We start from the raw sequence: 14,680 nt of genomic DNA, 5'->3' as shown, positions 1-14,680 counted from the left end.
ATTACTAGTATAAATTAATATACATTCGATAAACTAACTGTAAAAAAATACGCAATGACTTGTCTATGTTTGTGACTGTCAATATGAATGAATATATAAAAACTACTATTGCATAACTTGGACTTTTTTCCTTTTTTTAAACTAGCAATGTAATAAATACAATACTGATAGTATTGTATTTAACTAAAATATATGTGAAAAAAGCCAAGATGGCCCAGGGGTAAGAACGCGTGAATCTTAAGCGTGGGCTTAAACCCGGGCAAGCACCACTGCATTTTCATGTGCTTAATTTGTTATTATAATTCATCTTGTGCTTGACGGTGAAGGAAAACATCGTAAAGAAACCTGCATGTGTCGAATTTAACTGAAATTCTGCCAGATGTGTATTCCACCAATCCGCATTGGAGAAGCGTGATGGAATAAGGTCCAAACCTTCTCTTCAAAAAGGGAGCGGAGGCCTTAGCCCAGCAGTGGGACATTCACAGACTGTTACTGTACTAATGTATATTCAATGTGACGTCAATTATTTTACCTTGGCATTTTTCTCTCGCTTCCTGCCAAGCCTGTCGAGGGATTTAAACCAGTTGCCTGAAGACTGGGAGGTGGGTTCGCGACGCGGTGGCGAGGGTGTTGGACTTGGGGTAGCCAGACGTCGCCTCTCACGATATCTTTGAGCCTGGAACCAATCAAGTAACTTTACACTTCTGAGACTGGAAATTTGATATTGACTATTAAGAAATCTTATATTATAATAAGTGCTGCATTTCGGAATCCAGATCATATTTGGTACAATTTCTTTAAAACCAAAAAAAAAAAAAAAATTTGTCACAAAAATGACATTAATACTAAGAAATCAATATAATAAAAAAAGTAATTGGAAAATCTTGCACGTTTTATTAACACTTATAGTAAATAATACCATTAATATAATTTGAAGTTTTTATATATTATGATAAACATGAGATGATTTCACTTTGACCAAGTCATATATTATGATAGTTAAATCATAAAATATTATAATTACTTTTTGTTCATGAACTATGCGATCATGCATCGTTCATTTGATCAAATTGAAACTTTTTGCAGTCGTTGTTGGCAATTCTGATTCGACCCGGGATTTGTACCCAGAACAGGGATTTGCTTTATAGCCTGTATATACTAGACAACCGAGAGAGTTACATAAAGTTATTTATAAGACAAGAAATAAATAAGACAAGAGTGAATTATTAATAGATTTCGGTAAATTCATAACACAAGAACAAACAATCAGAGCATAGCTAATAATATATGTCACGAACGGAAATCAAATTAAAATCGAATAACAGTCATCTTTAATAGCAAGATGTTTTTTTTTAATTATCTAACTTGTGTAAACTAGACGGAATGGTATCTATTTCCTTTTGAGTTCATTGACATTCGAGTGAGCCATTAATCATTGCCCCATGACGTCATGGATGCTAGTTGAAGCACGTGACTTCGCGTGGAGTAATGAACACAAATCTATGCTTAGTAACAACTAAGCCCACGTTTGCTGACTTTCCGCTTAGAGTTCTAGGTGATATCATTATAGCTTTTGGACGAAATGATTAACTTGTATATTATTTTAAGTCATTTACAAAAGAAAATTGTTACTGCTTCCTTGTAAACATTGTTTATAATTTGTTTAGTTAAAGATTGTTTTCTCTCATTGTCTTGCCATTCGAAAAAAGAAGATCTTCCTGATCTTCTGCGGCGTCTTCCTTTTAACTTTTACTAGTTTTTGTTTTTTTTTGCGAAACTCACCGCAGAAAATGATCGTGAAATGTCAGAAAGTGATATGCGACATTGACCAACATAATTATAACATTTCAAGAATACACGCATCGAAATAAAAATCGCCAGAAGACCGTTGTTAACATTTCACAGGTAAGTAATAAAGTGAGTTCTTATTTTAATTATTATAATTATAAAAGGCAAGCATCAATACATGGTTTATACATAATTCAGTACATAAGAACACAAAATGAGAGCATAATTTTAAATATAAATTTATTTTAACTTGATTCAATTAGGCACCATAGGTCACTTTTAAATTTTCATTTTACAAGATTGAATTTGTCGTAGTAACTACCGGTTCGGAATGTATGTAGATTCCATTGAGAAGTATCGGCAAGAAGCTCACTCTTTTTATCTAATTAGAATACATATTTTAAATTAAATACAATTAATTAATATTCTTACTCGACGCTTTTTTAATTTGCTTTAAGTAATATTTTTTTAACATAAACTTTACATTTATTAATTACTTAATATAAAAGTGTCTGAGGTTTCTAGAGGCGAAGAGTCACCAGGGTTTATTGTATTTTTTTGTTATTGCTAAATTCACTTTGAATGGCATATTTAGGACATACGTCCTGACTGACAATCAACGCACTCCCAAAACTACTAAGTTTAGCAAGCTGAAACTCTGATCATAGATTTATTTTACTACGTAAGTAAATTAAGGATTTTTTTTTGGAAATTAAAATTTTACGAATGATGTCGGACGTAAAACCAGTCGAAATATACATTTAAAGTTGTCTATAGTCGCGTTAAATATTAAAATTAACAAGTATGTAGGTCTCGCTAAGTTTCGGTAATTCAACTGATCAAACAAAGAGGCCATTGAACGAGTCCTTGAAACAAAATCATAGTAATTTATCATTAAGTCATGTTAGACGTTTGAAGTTTTTTTTTATATAGTATGGGTAGGTGGACGTGCATATGGGTATACCGCTTGATGGTAAGTAATCATTGGCATTGTAAGAAATGTTAACAATGGTTTATATCACTAACCCGCCACACGCCGCCTGTAACACTGACTCCCTCACCCTTCAAACAACACACGGAACATAACTATATCAAGTATAATATTCTATCTATTATATTCTACGGCAAAACAGCAGTGTTTTGCCGTAGAATATAATGGATAGAATATTCAATATTTAGAATAGATAGAATAGAATATCTCAGTTTAAATTTGTATGCTATCGCCATATTGCGAATGAAATTAAAGTTAGTCTTGTCAACCTTTCAAATAAATTGCTGTTAAAATAAATAAAAACGTAGTAAACCTAAATTAATGGACTCTCCCCTGATTTAACAAATGTTACAGTAATAGCTTGTTAATGTCCCACTGCTGGGCCTCCTCTCCCTTTTGAAGAGAAGCTTTAGAGCTTATTCCACCGCGTGCCTCCAATGCGGGTTGGTAGAATACAAATGTGGCAGAATTTCAATCAAATTAGACACATGCAGATTTCCTCACGATGTTTTCCTTCACCGTAAGTGCGAGATGAATTATAAACACAAACTAAGTACATGAAAATACAGTGGTGCTTCCCCGGGTTTGAACCCACGATCATCGGTTAAGATTCACGCGTTCTAACCACTAGGCCATCTCAGCTTCTCTGACAAATGTTACAATGTATTTTATATTCTTTTATATTCCATGTGCCTGTATTTACACAGTTTCGAAGATTTGCAAAAAGTGTATACAAAATAAATGCCAATAAAATAAATTCTGAATCACCTTATTAATAAATATAAGTCAGTAATCGAACCGGAATAAGTAAGGCGTTTTCATTGATATATCTGCATCAAGGTCTTTACGCCATATGGTACATGACCTTATGGAAATGACAATAAGCGATTGGACAGTTATATTGATTTATGTTTATTAAATCTAGTTATGTATTTCTGTTTCGTCAAAGTCTACGTTGTCAAAATACAATTCACACTGTGATAAGACTAGACGGCTTTTTTATAGTATAGGTAGGCGGAAGAGCATATGGGCCACCTGATGGTAAGTGGTCACCAACGCCCATAGAAATTGGCATTGTAAGAAATGTTACATCCCTTACATTGCCAATGCGCCAACAACCTTGGGACCTAAGATGTTATGGCCCTTGTGCCTGTAATTACAACAGCACAACAATACCAAGTATTGCTGTTTTGCGATGAGTGGGTGGTAACTACCCAGACGAGCTTGCACAAAGTCCTACCACCAGTAAAACGTAACATGTGCTTATAATTAATCCTGTGTTCAGCGGTGAAGAAATCATTACAAAACCTGAATGTTTCAGTTTATATTTCGCCACAAAACAAAACAATTTGAAAACCTCTTCAGACTTCTATTATGAAAGTCAAAAAAGATTATGAATAATTAAATAGGATAATAACGAAGAAAATTTAATCGTAACTTTTTTTTTCATTTTTCAAAAATTCAATTCTTTTTATTTCTGTTTTTTATTTTAATTTGTACATAAATTTGTTACCTTTAATTTAAATAAACTTTTATACTTATATGAAAAAATGTCATATTCAGTTACTTATTGATAAATTACTTTTAAGCAAATCTTAGCATTGTAATTGTGGTTGGGAGTGGTTTGTTCTATAATTGGTAGTACATAATATTTAGTTTAAAAGTAAATGTAAAGCAAATGCTGGATGTATTTTGTGTACAACTGTTGGAGAACAAATAAATAAATAAATTCCGTTATTTTAAAATCATCGTTCAATAATTTTAAAGTTAGAAATCGAGAACTGAGTCGTTATATGTCTATTGACTACTAATACAAAATCTGATACCCGTATTACAAACCAGACACTCCGACAGTACATTTCTTTGTAGAAAAATGAGACAGATATTGGCATCATATGTAAATAAAGCAGACTTCGTGGAGGGGCGGATTCCCCTATTTTTTTTGTTTGCTGGGAGTGAAAATGACTACTCCGCCAGATGGTAAGTAGTAGAGTTCAAACGCGACGACGGCCAGTACAGTCGAGAAGAATGTTCTGCACTAGCCGCACCCGCCTTGCCGGCCCGCAAGATGCCTCTTCACGCATCGTTTAAAGGAACCCTGGTTGTAAGAGGAGGGGAACACGTGAGCTGGTGAAGAATTCCATTTTTTGGAAGTGCGACAAAGAAAGAAGTTGACAAAATTTCTTTGTGCGCGATGGAAATGATGTCACAGTTGAGATGTCACAGATGGTGGTGACATCGAGAAACAGCACGCGTAGACTTATGAAGGAATGGGGAAGCAGGAATTAGTGAGAATAATCAGTACAAGCCCAGTAGGCTGGGTCTAGAGCGGCCAAATTTGGTGTTTTTTTTAGTTTAAAGTAAATGTAAAGCAAATGCTGGATGTATTATGTGTACAACTGTTGGAGAACAAATAAATAAATAAATTCCGTTATTTTAAAATCATCGTTCAATAATTTTAAAGTTAGAAATCGAGAACTGAGCGCCCTATATTATACATATGTCAATGTTTAAAAACACCTAATTGCATTCATAGCACGTCGCTAAAAAAAATATATGTATTGCGATTATTAAAAGGGAGTAGGGCTAGGTTAGGTAGGTACCTAGGTAGGCAGTCAATGTATGGAATACCCCTACATCCGTGGCAAATTAATAATTATTTGTGAATATATGTGCTTGTGTTCCTTGTCGATATATAATAGTAAGCAAAGATTTCATCGAAGCATTTGCATGAATGTATAGCGTCGGCCTTAGACTATCTCGGAAGCCTTATAAGATCCGTGCAGGCGCAGCTGAGTCAGCGCAACGTTCTGACCTTATATGGAATTATGATCTTTTATCAACTGGAATAAATGAGGTAAGGAGAGCTATTTAAAATGTTGATTGTCTATGATTTTTATGGCGGTAACCCACACATTGAACCTATAACTTACTATTAATATTACAGATTTATACAGCCCGGTGAATACTGAAGCTCCAAAGAGGATATTACAATTATCCCAACTAATATTATAAATAAGAAAGCGAGTTTGTTTGTTTGTTATGCTTTGACGTCTTAACTCAACCGTTGATCATGAAATTTTGCATATACAGTCAGGAGTACAGAAAAGGATTATGGGTACTTAGTACTTACCCCCTCTCCCTCACACGCGGGAGAAGACGCGGGCGGAAACTATAATATTATACATATGATATATATAATATATATGATATAATAGTATAATATATATGATATATATATAATATATATGATATAATAGTCAATATTTAAAAAAAATTGTAATTTTATACAATAAATGAAATTAAAAAAAAATAGGAATAGGCTGACATTTGAATTAACAGGAAAATTTCCCAGTAACCTAAATATCATAGTAAATACTGATTAGAAATTATTTGTTTGAAGTAAAAACTTTTAGATTTTTATAGACAGTTTTATCTTTAATATTTACGAATTATATACCATTAACATAAACCTATCATGCAATAAAATAAAAGCTCAAATAGTTCATCTAATGGAGTTTTTACTGTTTGTTTACGTTTAAAAAATAGATAAAAGTATTTTTCATGGCATAGGTACTGTTTAGTTATTTACCAGTTTTTTCACGTTTGGTTAAATAGTTTAATATTTTTAAATAATAAACCGTATACATTGCCCCACAAAAGAGTTACTGACTCAACATCCAATGATCTTCGTGCAGCGTTCCGATGTTTTAGCCATTCGCAATATATTTTGATAACGAAATTAAGTTTAAATTTATAGACATTTATTCTCGAAAGATACATGTCTATAAAGATACAATGCTATATATATATATATATAGCATTCATATTCGTCTTGAGTTACCCATTTAACGCATTGGCTTATTAATATATTTTTTCTTTTTTTTTTTAAAGTGAATGTTCTAATATATTTTCAGCCAGTTTGGTCTTAAATGCATTAATCAACATTTTTTTATGTGTATGTAAGGGTTTTTGTACCGTATGACGTCCTGGTTTTCGGTAAGACAAGAAAGCTAGCTCGTAGGGTGCTACGGTTACGATGTTCTTTTGTTTTGATAAAACTTATATTACTGTGTATGATTTTGTTGCGTTTTTTTCTGATTAAGATACATGATATATATATATATCTTTATATATATATATATAAAGATGTAGCGAACGATAAATATGAAGCGTCAGTAAATTTTAATTATTGTAAAAAAAAATTAGGTCTTGGGAACTAGCTGGTTGGTAAATAATATATATAAGAAACGAAAAGCAAAACAGGAGGGTATAAATAAGTATATTATTGGCTTTAAGCTGTGAAATATATTATAATTTCAATATTATATTGCTATATTTTTTAGATTATCTGTGGTTAGCGCGTTGATTTTGTGTGGATATTTGTAGTGTAGGGATTTTGTTTCATAGCTTAATTCAGGAATTTAAGTGCAATTTTTTTTTTTCATATAATGTCATGTAATCATTTATATAATCTGTGTTTATTAATGATTATACGACAAAATTAAGTAAATTAATATAATAATTTTATAATTTTCTTGTAATTTTTAACGATTAACTTTATTTAATTACTATTTATAATGTGACGCTTTTACGAATGATGTGATAACCTATATTTAGTAGAATATTTGCCAAAAAACCTTTTCAACCTCTATTTAACTGCCTATCTAATGTATCTACTGTCCAAAAGTAAATAAATAATATTTTCATGGGTTTCATGAAAAAAAAAATAGTTAAATTAAGTCTAACATTCTTAAATTTTGGTTTATGTTAAACAAAAACAGAAAATATTTAATTAATTCAATATTTAGATACCTTAATTTTTTTATACGATTGTTGAAGTTTCATATTATCGATCAACACGTCTAATCATATTATCGAATACATTTTTTATCTGTGAATTAATAAAAAAAAAACATCAAATTGGATTATGAATTTCTTCATCTTATAAATAAATGATGATGTTTATAATATAACATCGACAAAAAACACAAATATAAAATAGATTTTATTAAATTAAAACCTGAATAGTGTTGTGAAGTCATCTGTCAAATAAAAAAAATATATCGACAAATTCGATGATGTGTGTTCATAAAATGAGAATAATTTTTAACTGATTCCATTTAAGTCTTATTACAAAAGGCATAAGAACTTTAATTTATGTTACTTAGATCAACAAATTCTCAGTTCAACAGCCTCTGGGGTCAATGTCATGCGACACCATGACATCACGTATTAACGCTTTTATCCGAGACAAAGAAATGCAGCATCTTACATGTAGTTTTTTTATATCTTTACATTTGAAAGTAATTTGAAATTCGAATGATGCTTTTTGGCAAATCATAATTTTTTGTTCGTTTTGAAGGAACCTTTATTTCCGTTATTCTGTTTCAGTGAAAACTTAAAAGATGACTGAATCAGTGTTTTTGCACGCATTACAAAGTGATATATGATAGGACACCTGCGTACTACGCAAGCTTGCTTCTGTTTCGTTGGTCTAGTGGCTAAGGCCAGATCCTAAGGCCTTGGACTCAAATCTCAGATAGGGCCGATAAAAAAAGTTATTGGGCTGTTCCGTCAAAAAAGCTCAGTAGCAGCCCGGAATCTTGAAGTTGGAAGTGAGTACACATCCATGTCTCGGAAAGCCCGTAAAGCCGTTGATCCTGCGCCTGAACTCTTTCCGGTCTTGTCGGATTGCCGACCCATCGGATTATGAGAGTGAGGAAATAGAGAGTGCATCTGTGTTTGCCACACACTTTTATGCACTATAATATGTAATTCGCTAATCTGTCTTGAGATTGGCCGCGACACACTTCCTAAGGTCATCAATAGTATAAGCTATGGCTAATTCTCGTAAGTTATCTTAGAATAATATTCAAGTTTATATAAATATACGTGAAGCATCAACTCCTCACATAACATAAGTATATATTTAAGAATTTTAATTTAAGTTAGTGTTCGAATTTAGTTTTCATTTTCAAACTGTATAGTATATTTAAGAAAAAAAAAAATATTTAACAGGTTGCTAAATACCTTGTTGTTAGCTAAATTACAAAATTATCACTTCATCGATGCGTAATCAAATGTCAAAGTTGACATTTCATTTCCGTAGTATACCGTTACGTCAAACGAACAAAGTGAAGATTTTAAAAATAGAATTGTAAGCATTTTATATACTATACGATGTTACCATTTTGATTTTTTTTGCATTTTTTTTTTATAGAATAGGAAGGCGGACGAGCATATGGGCCACCTGATGGTAAGTGGTCACCAAACGCCCTTAGACATTGGCATTGTAAGAAATGTCAACCATCGCTTACATAGCCAATGCGCTACCAACCTTGGGAACTAAGATTTTATGTCCCTTGTGCCTGTAATTACACTGGCTCACTCATCCTTCAAACCGGAACACAACAATAACAAGTACTGATGTTTTGCGGTAGAATATCTGATGAGTGGGTGGTACCTACCCAGACGAGCTTGCACAAAGCCTTACCACCAGTAGATAGATGCATAAACAATAGCAAAGAGAAATCCGACCAAGAATTGACCACTTGATAAAAAATACAGAAAATATTACATGCACATAAATGAAACTAGTATCTTATAATATTTTATTTACCTCATTGAAGTGAGAAACGTTATGCTACAAATTATTTTTTCATTTAAAGTACAATTACAATAAGCATATTAAGACATGTATGTGTATAATCCGATATGCATATCTATAACAAGCAAATATAACTTATTAATTTGTAAAAGCGGCGGAATAAGCTCAAGAGAAAAGGCCTTAGCCCAGTAATAAGACATTTACGGTTTTTTTACAATACATTTAAAAAAAATATTACAATTAGCAATAAAAATAACATTCGTATTCAATGAACGTGTAATAAGTAATTATGAACAGATAAGTGTTAACTTTAGCAGATATTAGATCAATAGGTAAAGAAAACGTTTGATGTTTGACGCCTCAAACCCGACTCTCCAAGCATTCAATTTATCCTCAGATTATTATTTGAATTTAATACATACTATGTTGCGTATTGATTTACGTGCTTAGTTTTACAACTTACAATGCATTGTAACCTTCCCTGGTAGGCAATTCTGTAAGAACAAATTCGAAACTCACCGCAGAAAACGGTCGTGAAATGTAAGAAATTGATATGCAATATTGACCATAATAATCATAACATTTCAAGAATACACGCATCAAAATAGTATATCACTATAAGTCTGTTATCAACATTTCACGTGATGAGTAAAGAAGTGAGTTCTTACAGAAAAGCGCTGCAGCTACAACTTCAAACGGTAAAATAATCAGTTATTTAAAGAAGCCTCGCCTGTGTCTTATCGTACATTCGTATCGGTCATTGTATCGACACTCGATACAGCTAGTGATCAACGTGTGAACAACACTAGAATTTAAATTTTGCTCAGTCGTGAACAAAATAAATTAAAAAAACTCAATATAATGGCAACGAAATGGTAATTAATAAAATGTGCGAACTCAAGATTTTGTAATTTAATAACATATTATTTAAGGAGTTAATATATTCTATAAAGTTAACTAAAATTAATTAAAAAACGTTAAGATAGATTAAATATTAAAAAATAGCGCCTTTGTGCCTTAAGATTTTTTTTGTAATTGCTAATTTTTTTAAGCGTCGCTTTGCGAAATCTTTTATCAATTTTTTGGCCACTTTAAAAAAAAAACATCGTTTATATCCGATTACCTTATTCCACTTATAAAAGATTTCAGTAGTTAAACTACTTATTAAACGAACGAGTCTCGTTGACATGAGTTCTACAACTATTTTATCTCCTTTAAATACAAGCCAATCGGTTAAGAAGTGTTTGCCGGTCAAAGACTCGGTACATATAATAATTAGATATACACAAATATTCATTAACAATGCTAAATATGGTAATTTAAAAGCTAAAAATGCTAGAGGTTATTAACACGGAATGATATTTGATTCATTTGATGTGAAAAGTGTACAATGCGTTAAAACCTTGTGTCCACTATTATAAAAGTTAAGTATTAAAATATGGTCTATAAACAAAGAAATATATCGTTCCTTCCTTTATTTTTCATTCATTCACTAACCCACTCATTCAGTGATTTCCTAGTTTAACACAAATGTCATGTAAATTCAAGATAACAGTTGTTTATTTACCTTCTCCCATTAGAATATACTGTACATATTACATTGTGCATATAAATAAGTCAAGAGAAAACTTCGTAACCCTTTTAAAGTATGACGCGCATAGAGGGTTGTGAGTTTTGGTATCGTTAAAGTTTATATGGAGAAGAAGTGAAGAAAAATGTATGTATATTTGTGTTATAAATACATAATATTAAATAAAATTTAATATTCATAGTTTACGTTCCTACTGTTAATGTTAAATATATAGTCTATCGTTCGTTGTCAAACGTTTTGTTCATTGTGGTTGCACTTTTTATTGCGACACCGAAAAAAAATTTAATTTTATTAGCAATCAATTATGATTAAATTTCAACTGCTACGGGATTTCTTGTATATATATTATATCGTTTAATTATCGGAACGAAGTTCCTTATAGCACGTTACACTCCATACACTTGACCAATGAGAGTTAGGGCGTAATAAGTTTAAGATTTTGACCGTCACGAATCTTCTGCTATGTATGATTGTATTACAAAAAACGAAAACGAGGAGCTCCATAAATATGACGGAACAAACTTCCATTAGAAACGTTTTAAAACGAAACGATTACTCTCGTAGTACTCAGAAGTTTCCATTCTAAATCTTGGAGCTTATGACAATTTCCTTGTTCACAAACGCTAAATGTTTCATAAGTACGTAATAATTTTGACACGAAACTATCAAACATCAAAGTGATTACGAAATTCGAATGCTTTTTGACATTTGTATTTATTGTGACATTAACGGTTATTTAAAAAATACGCAACATGGCGGCGTTACTCCACCAAGTTTATCTATGTAAATGTTTCATTTACGAATCGATTGCGCATTACATTTTCTTTTTAATAAAAATATTAACTTTAAAATCTAAAAATTTTGTTGTGTAATTAAGACGGTTATAGAATTTATTTCAAAACATGCAATATTTATAATATACCTACGTCAAATTTCACCGCAATGGTTATAAAAAAATTAGCACCGTTTGTATAATTTTTAAAACATTTTATTAAGGTATATTACGACGATATACATATTATATTTATTGTATTTAAAAAGAAACACTATGCAATACTTTTTGTTCTATTGCCCTTTCGCTTTAGATAGTATATAAAACTTAGCTTGTTTTGATTAAAATAATCAAGGGACTAAATGCGTTACGTGTCATTGTTGCCAGCAGAAAAAAATCGAGAATTTAAAAATCGGGTTATTAGATTGGCAGTACTGTATATATTTTAAGGTCTTGAATATGTCAGCTACCAAAACCAATATTTGATTTTCTCTTTTATTATTAAAAGTAAAAAATCTAAGAACTATAAGTCAAAGTTTATAAACGAAGTATTCTCGAGTACCATAATACGTGTGATCTGGACCTTCGTAGAACTTTCACTTATGTTACAAATGACAAGATGAGCGCGATTTATTATAAATTCTTGTTGTATTTTTGCTATTTATGGCAGTGGGGAATAATACTTGGGGAACATTTTTTTCCTAAGGTAAGGGCTTGAGTTGAAAGTAATAGTTTATGGGTAATATCTGAATAAAGTTAGGTTAATCAACTGTTTAGTGTTTGCAAATATTTTGTAATTTCATGGTTATAATAATTAACTAAACTTGTAATCTTAGTATTCTGCAAGGAATCGTATGTAACCAAAGTTTTAATAATAAAATAACTAACACAAAGAATATCTAATAATAAATATTTAAGAAAATAAATATAAGTTTTTATTTTCTTAAATATTTCTTTGAAAGATTATATTTCTTTTATACATAAAACAGCAAGATCATGGTTCCGCGTTCAAGGTGTGCAATACGTAATGTAGTGTTCAAATCAAACGACGGACATAGTCAATACGAAAAACGATATGAGTTGTACCATACATCTATTGCAATGCATTCTTAGAGTTCTAACCGCTTTGATATCTCATTGGTTCTAATGACCGATGTTACATCTTTCCTGCACACCTTAAAGGAAACTATGATTATGTAAGTGGTTAGATGCTCCGCGCGGTTTCGCCCTTGGTAATCGTTGCTCCGTTCCCATAAGGTTTTGATGAACAAGATATCTGTATTATCTGCTTTCACGGCTATATCCAACCACCACCACCTGAACCAATTTTGATCAAATTGAGTGTGAAGCAAGTTTGAACCCCAAGGAATAATCATATGCTGCTTTTTTATACCTATGAAGTGCCCACCTGTTTGAAACCGTTGTTCTAATTATTGCACTATCTCGGCTCTAGCTTGATTATATAAGAAAATAATATCATTTTTAGTGAATTATAATTTATTTTTGCTGAATAGTCCGCCCGTGGTTTCGCTGATGGGCTATAGTACTTAACACGGGGGAGTCCCCGGCTTAACTACCTAAATGTACAACCTGACAACGTGTATTCAAGAAAATTACAAAATTTCATGAGGATCGGTTAAGCAGTTCAGACGTGGAAGCCGACAATATTGCACAAATAAGGATTGCTCATTTTATATCATAAGATTGTATCTTTATGTCAAAGATATTTACATAATATGCATTATACCTAAATTGAATTTATGTGTATGTTTACTTGTTCATTGTTCTATTTACAGTGAGATTCTAGGGAATATTACATAACTATCAATTAATCTATTACATATGTGCATAATGGACAAACACGCTATTCAATGCTAAACATTTGTATTCAATGTATGTGTATACACAATTGAATGCTGGAACTTAAACGGTTTTAATGCCAAATCCTGGACAACATAGATGGGAGTTAACTTGGTCAGTAGCTGATTCGTGCACTATTTGCTCTCAATTTATTTTTGGTGTAGAGTCAATAATACATTTCTTTACGTTATATAATTATAATAATAATAAGTGCTTCTTAGTGGTAGAATAAGTGATGTGTGATTGGTACCTAGACGGCCTTGCAGAAAGCCCTAACAGTAAGTAAATAATATATACCCAATTTTATGCAGTAAATGTCTTGATAGTAATTAATTTGGATTGGTGTGTACAATATACTTGCAGACTGTATAATTTAATCGTGTCAAAAACAATAAAATTTGACGTTTAAACTTTACACTCATTATTAAGTAAGGTTCTTTCATAATAACTATATCTAACGACTATTCTATACGAAAAACGATTAAATATAAAGCGCAATGATTACACACCCAAAATCTACTGGTAGGGCTTTGTGCAAGGTCGTCTGGGTAGGTACCACCCACTCATCAGATATTCTGCCGCTAAACAGCAGTACTTGGTATTGTTGTGCTCCGGTACTTGGTACAGGCATAAGGGACATAACATCTTAGTTCCCAAGGTTGGTGGCGCATTGGCGTTGTAAGCGGCGGTTAACATTTTTTTCAATGCCAATATCTATGAGCGTTGGTGACCACTTACCATCAGGTGGCCCATATGCTCGTCGGGCTAACAATACTATAAAAGAAAATTAAGTACCAAAGAATTTCAGAAGGTAATCAACATGTAGGTTGACAGATAAAGACGACGAGTAAGATTCGTGAACCCTGACTTTTACGATATTCAACGATATATTGTTCAACGTAAATATATCGTCTTGCATCCAAAATAAGATACTATGCACGAACATATTTCAACAAGTACAAACATTGAAAATAATTCGAAAAGATAATGAGGCATACAGTTTTGAAATTGTGAATTCAATTCTTTTCATTTGATTTAAAGCATCTTTTGTATTGTTTCAGCGTGTAT

At 31.8% G+C, this 14,680-nt stretch overlaps 1 protein-coding gene across 2 annotated transcripts in view; it reads right to left on the bottom strand.

Moving 5' to 3' along the window:
- Positions 1-14,680, bottom strand: part of LOC126777149 (trichohyalin) — a 92,390-nt gene that overhangs the window by 3,038 nt on the left and 74,672 nt on the right. For both annotated transcript variants that reach the window (XM_050500064.1, XM_050500063.1), the window contains exon 8: positions 533-676. In XM_050500064.1, coding sequence (XP_050356021.1) covers positions 533-676 — 144 coding nt within the window. The remainder of the gene's footprint in view (positions 1-532; positions 677-14,680) is intronic.

Source organism: Nymphalis io, chromosome 22 (assembly GCF_905147045.1).
Source record: "Nymphalis io chromosome 22, ilAglIoxx1.1, whole genome shotgun sequence".
In the NCBI taxonomy this organism is placed as follows: Eukaryota; Metazoa; Arthropoda; class Insecta; order Lepidoptera; family Nymphalidae; genus Nymphalis; species Nymphalis io.
This window is presented reverse-complemented; position numbering and strand designations above follow the sequence as displayed.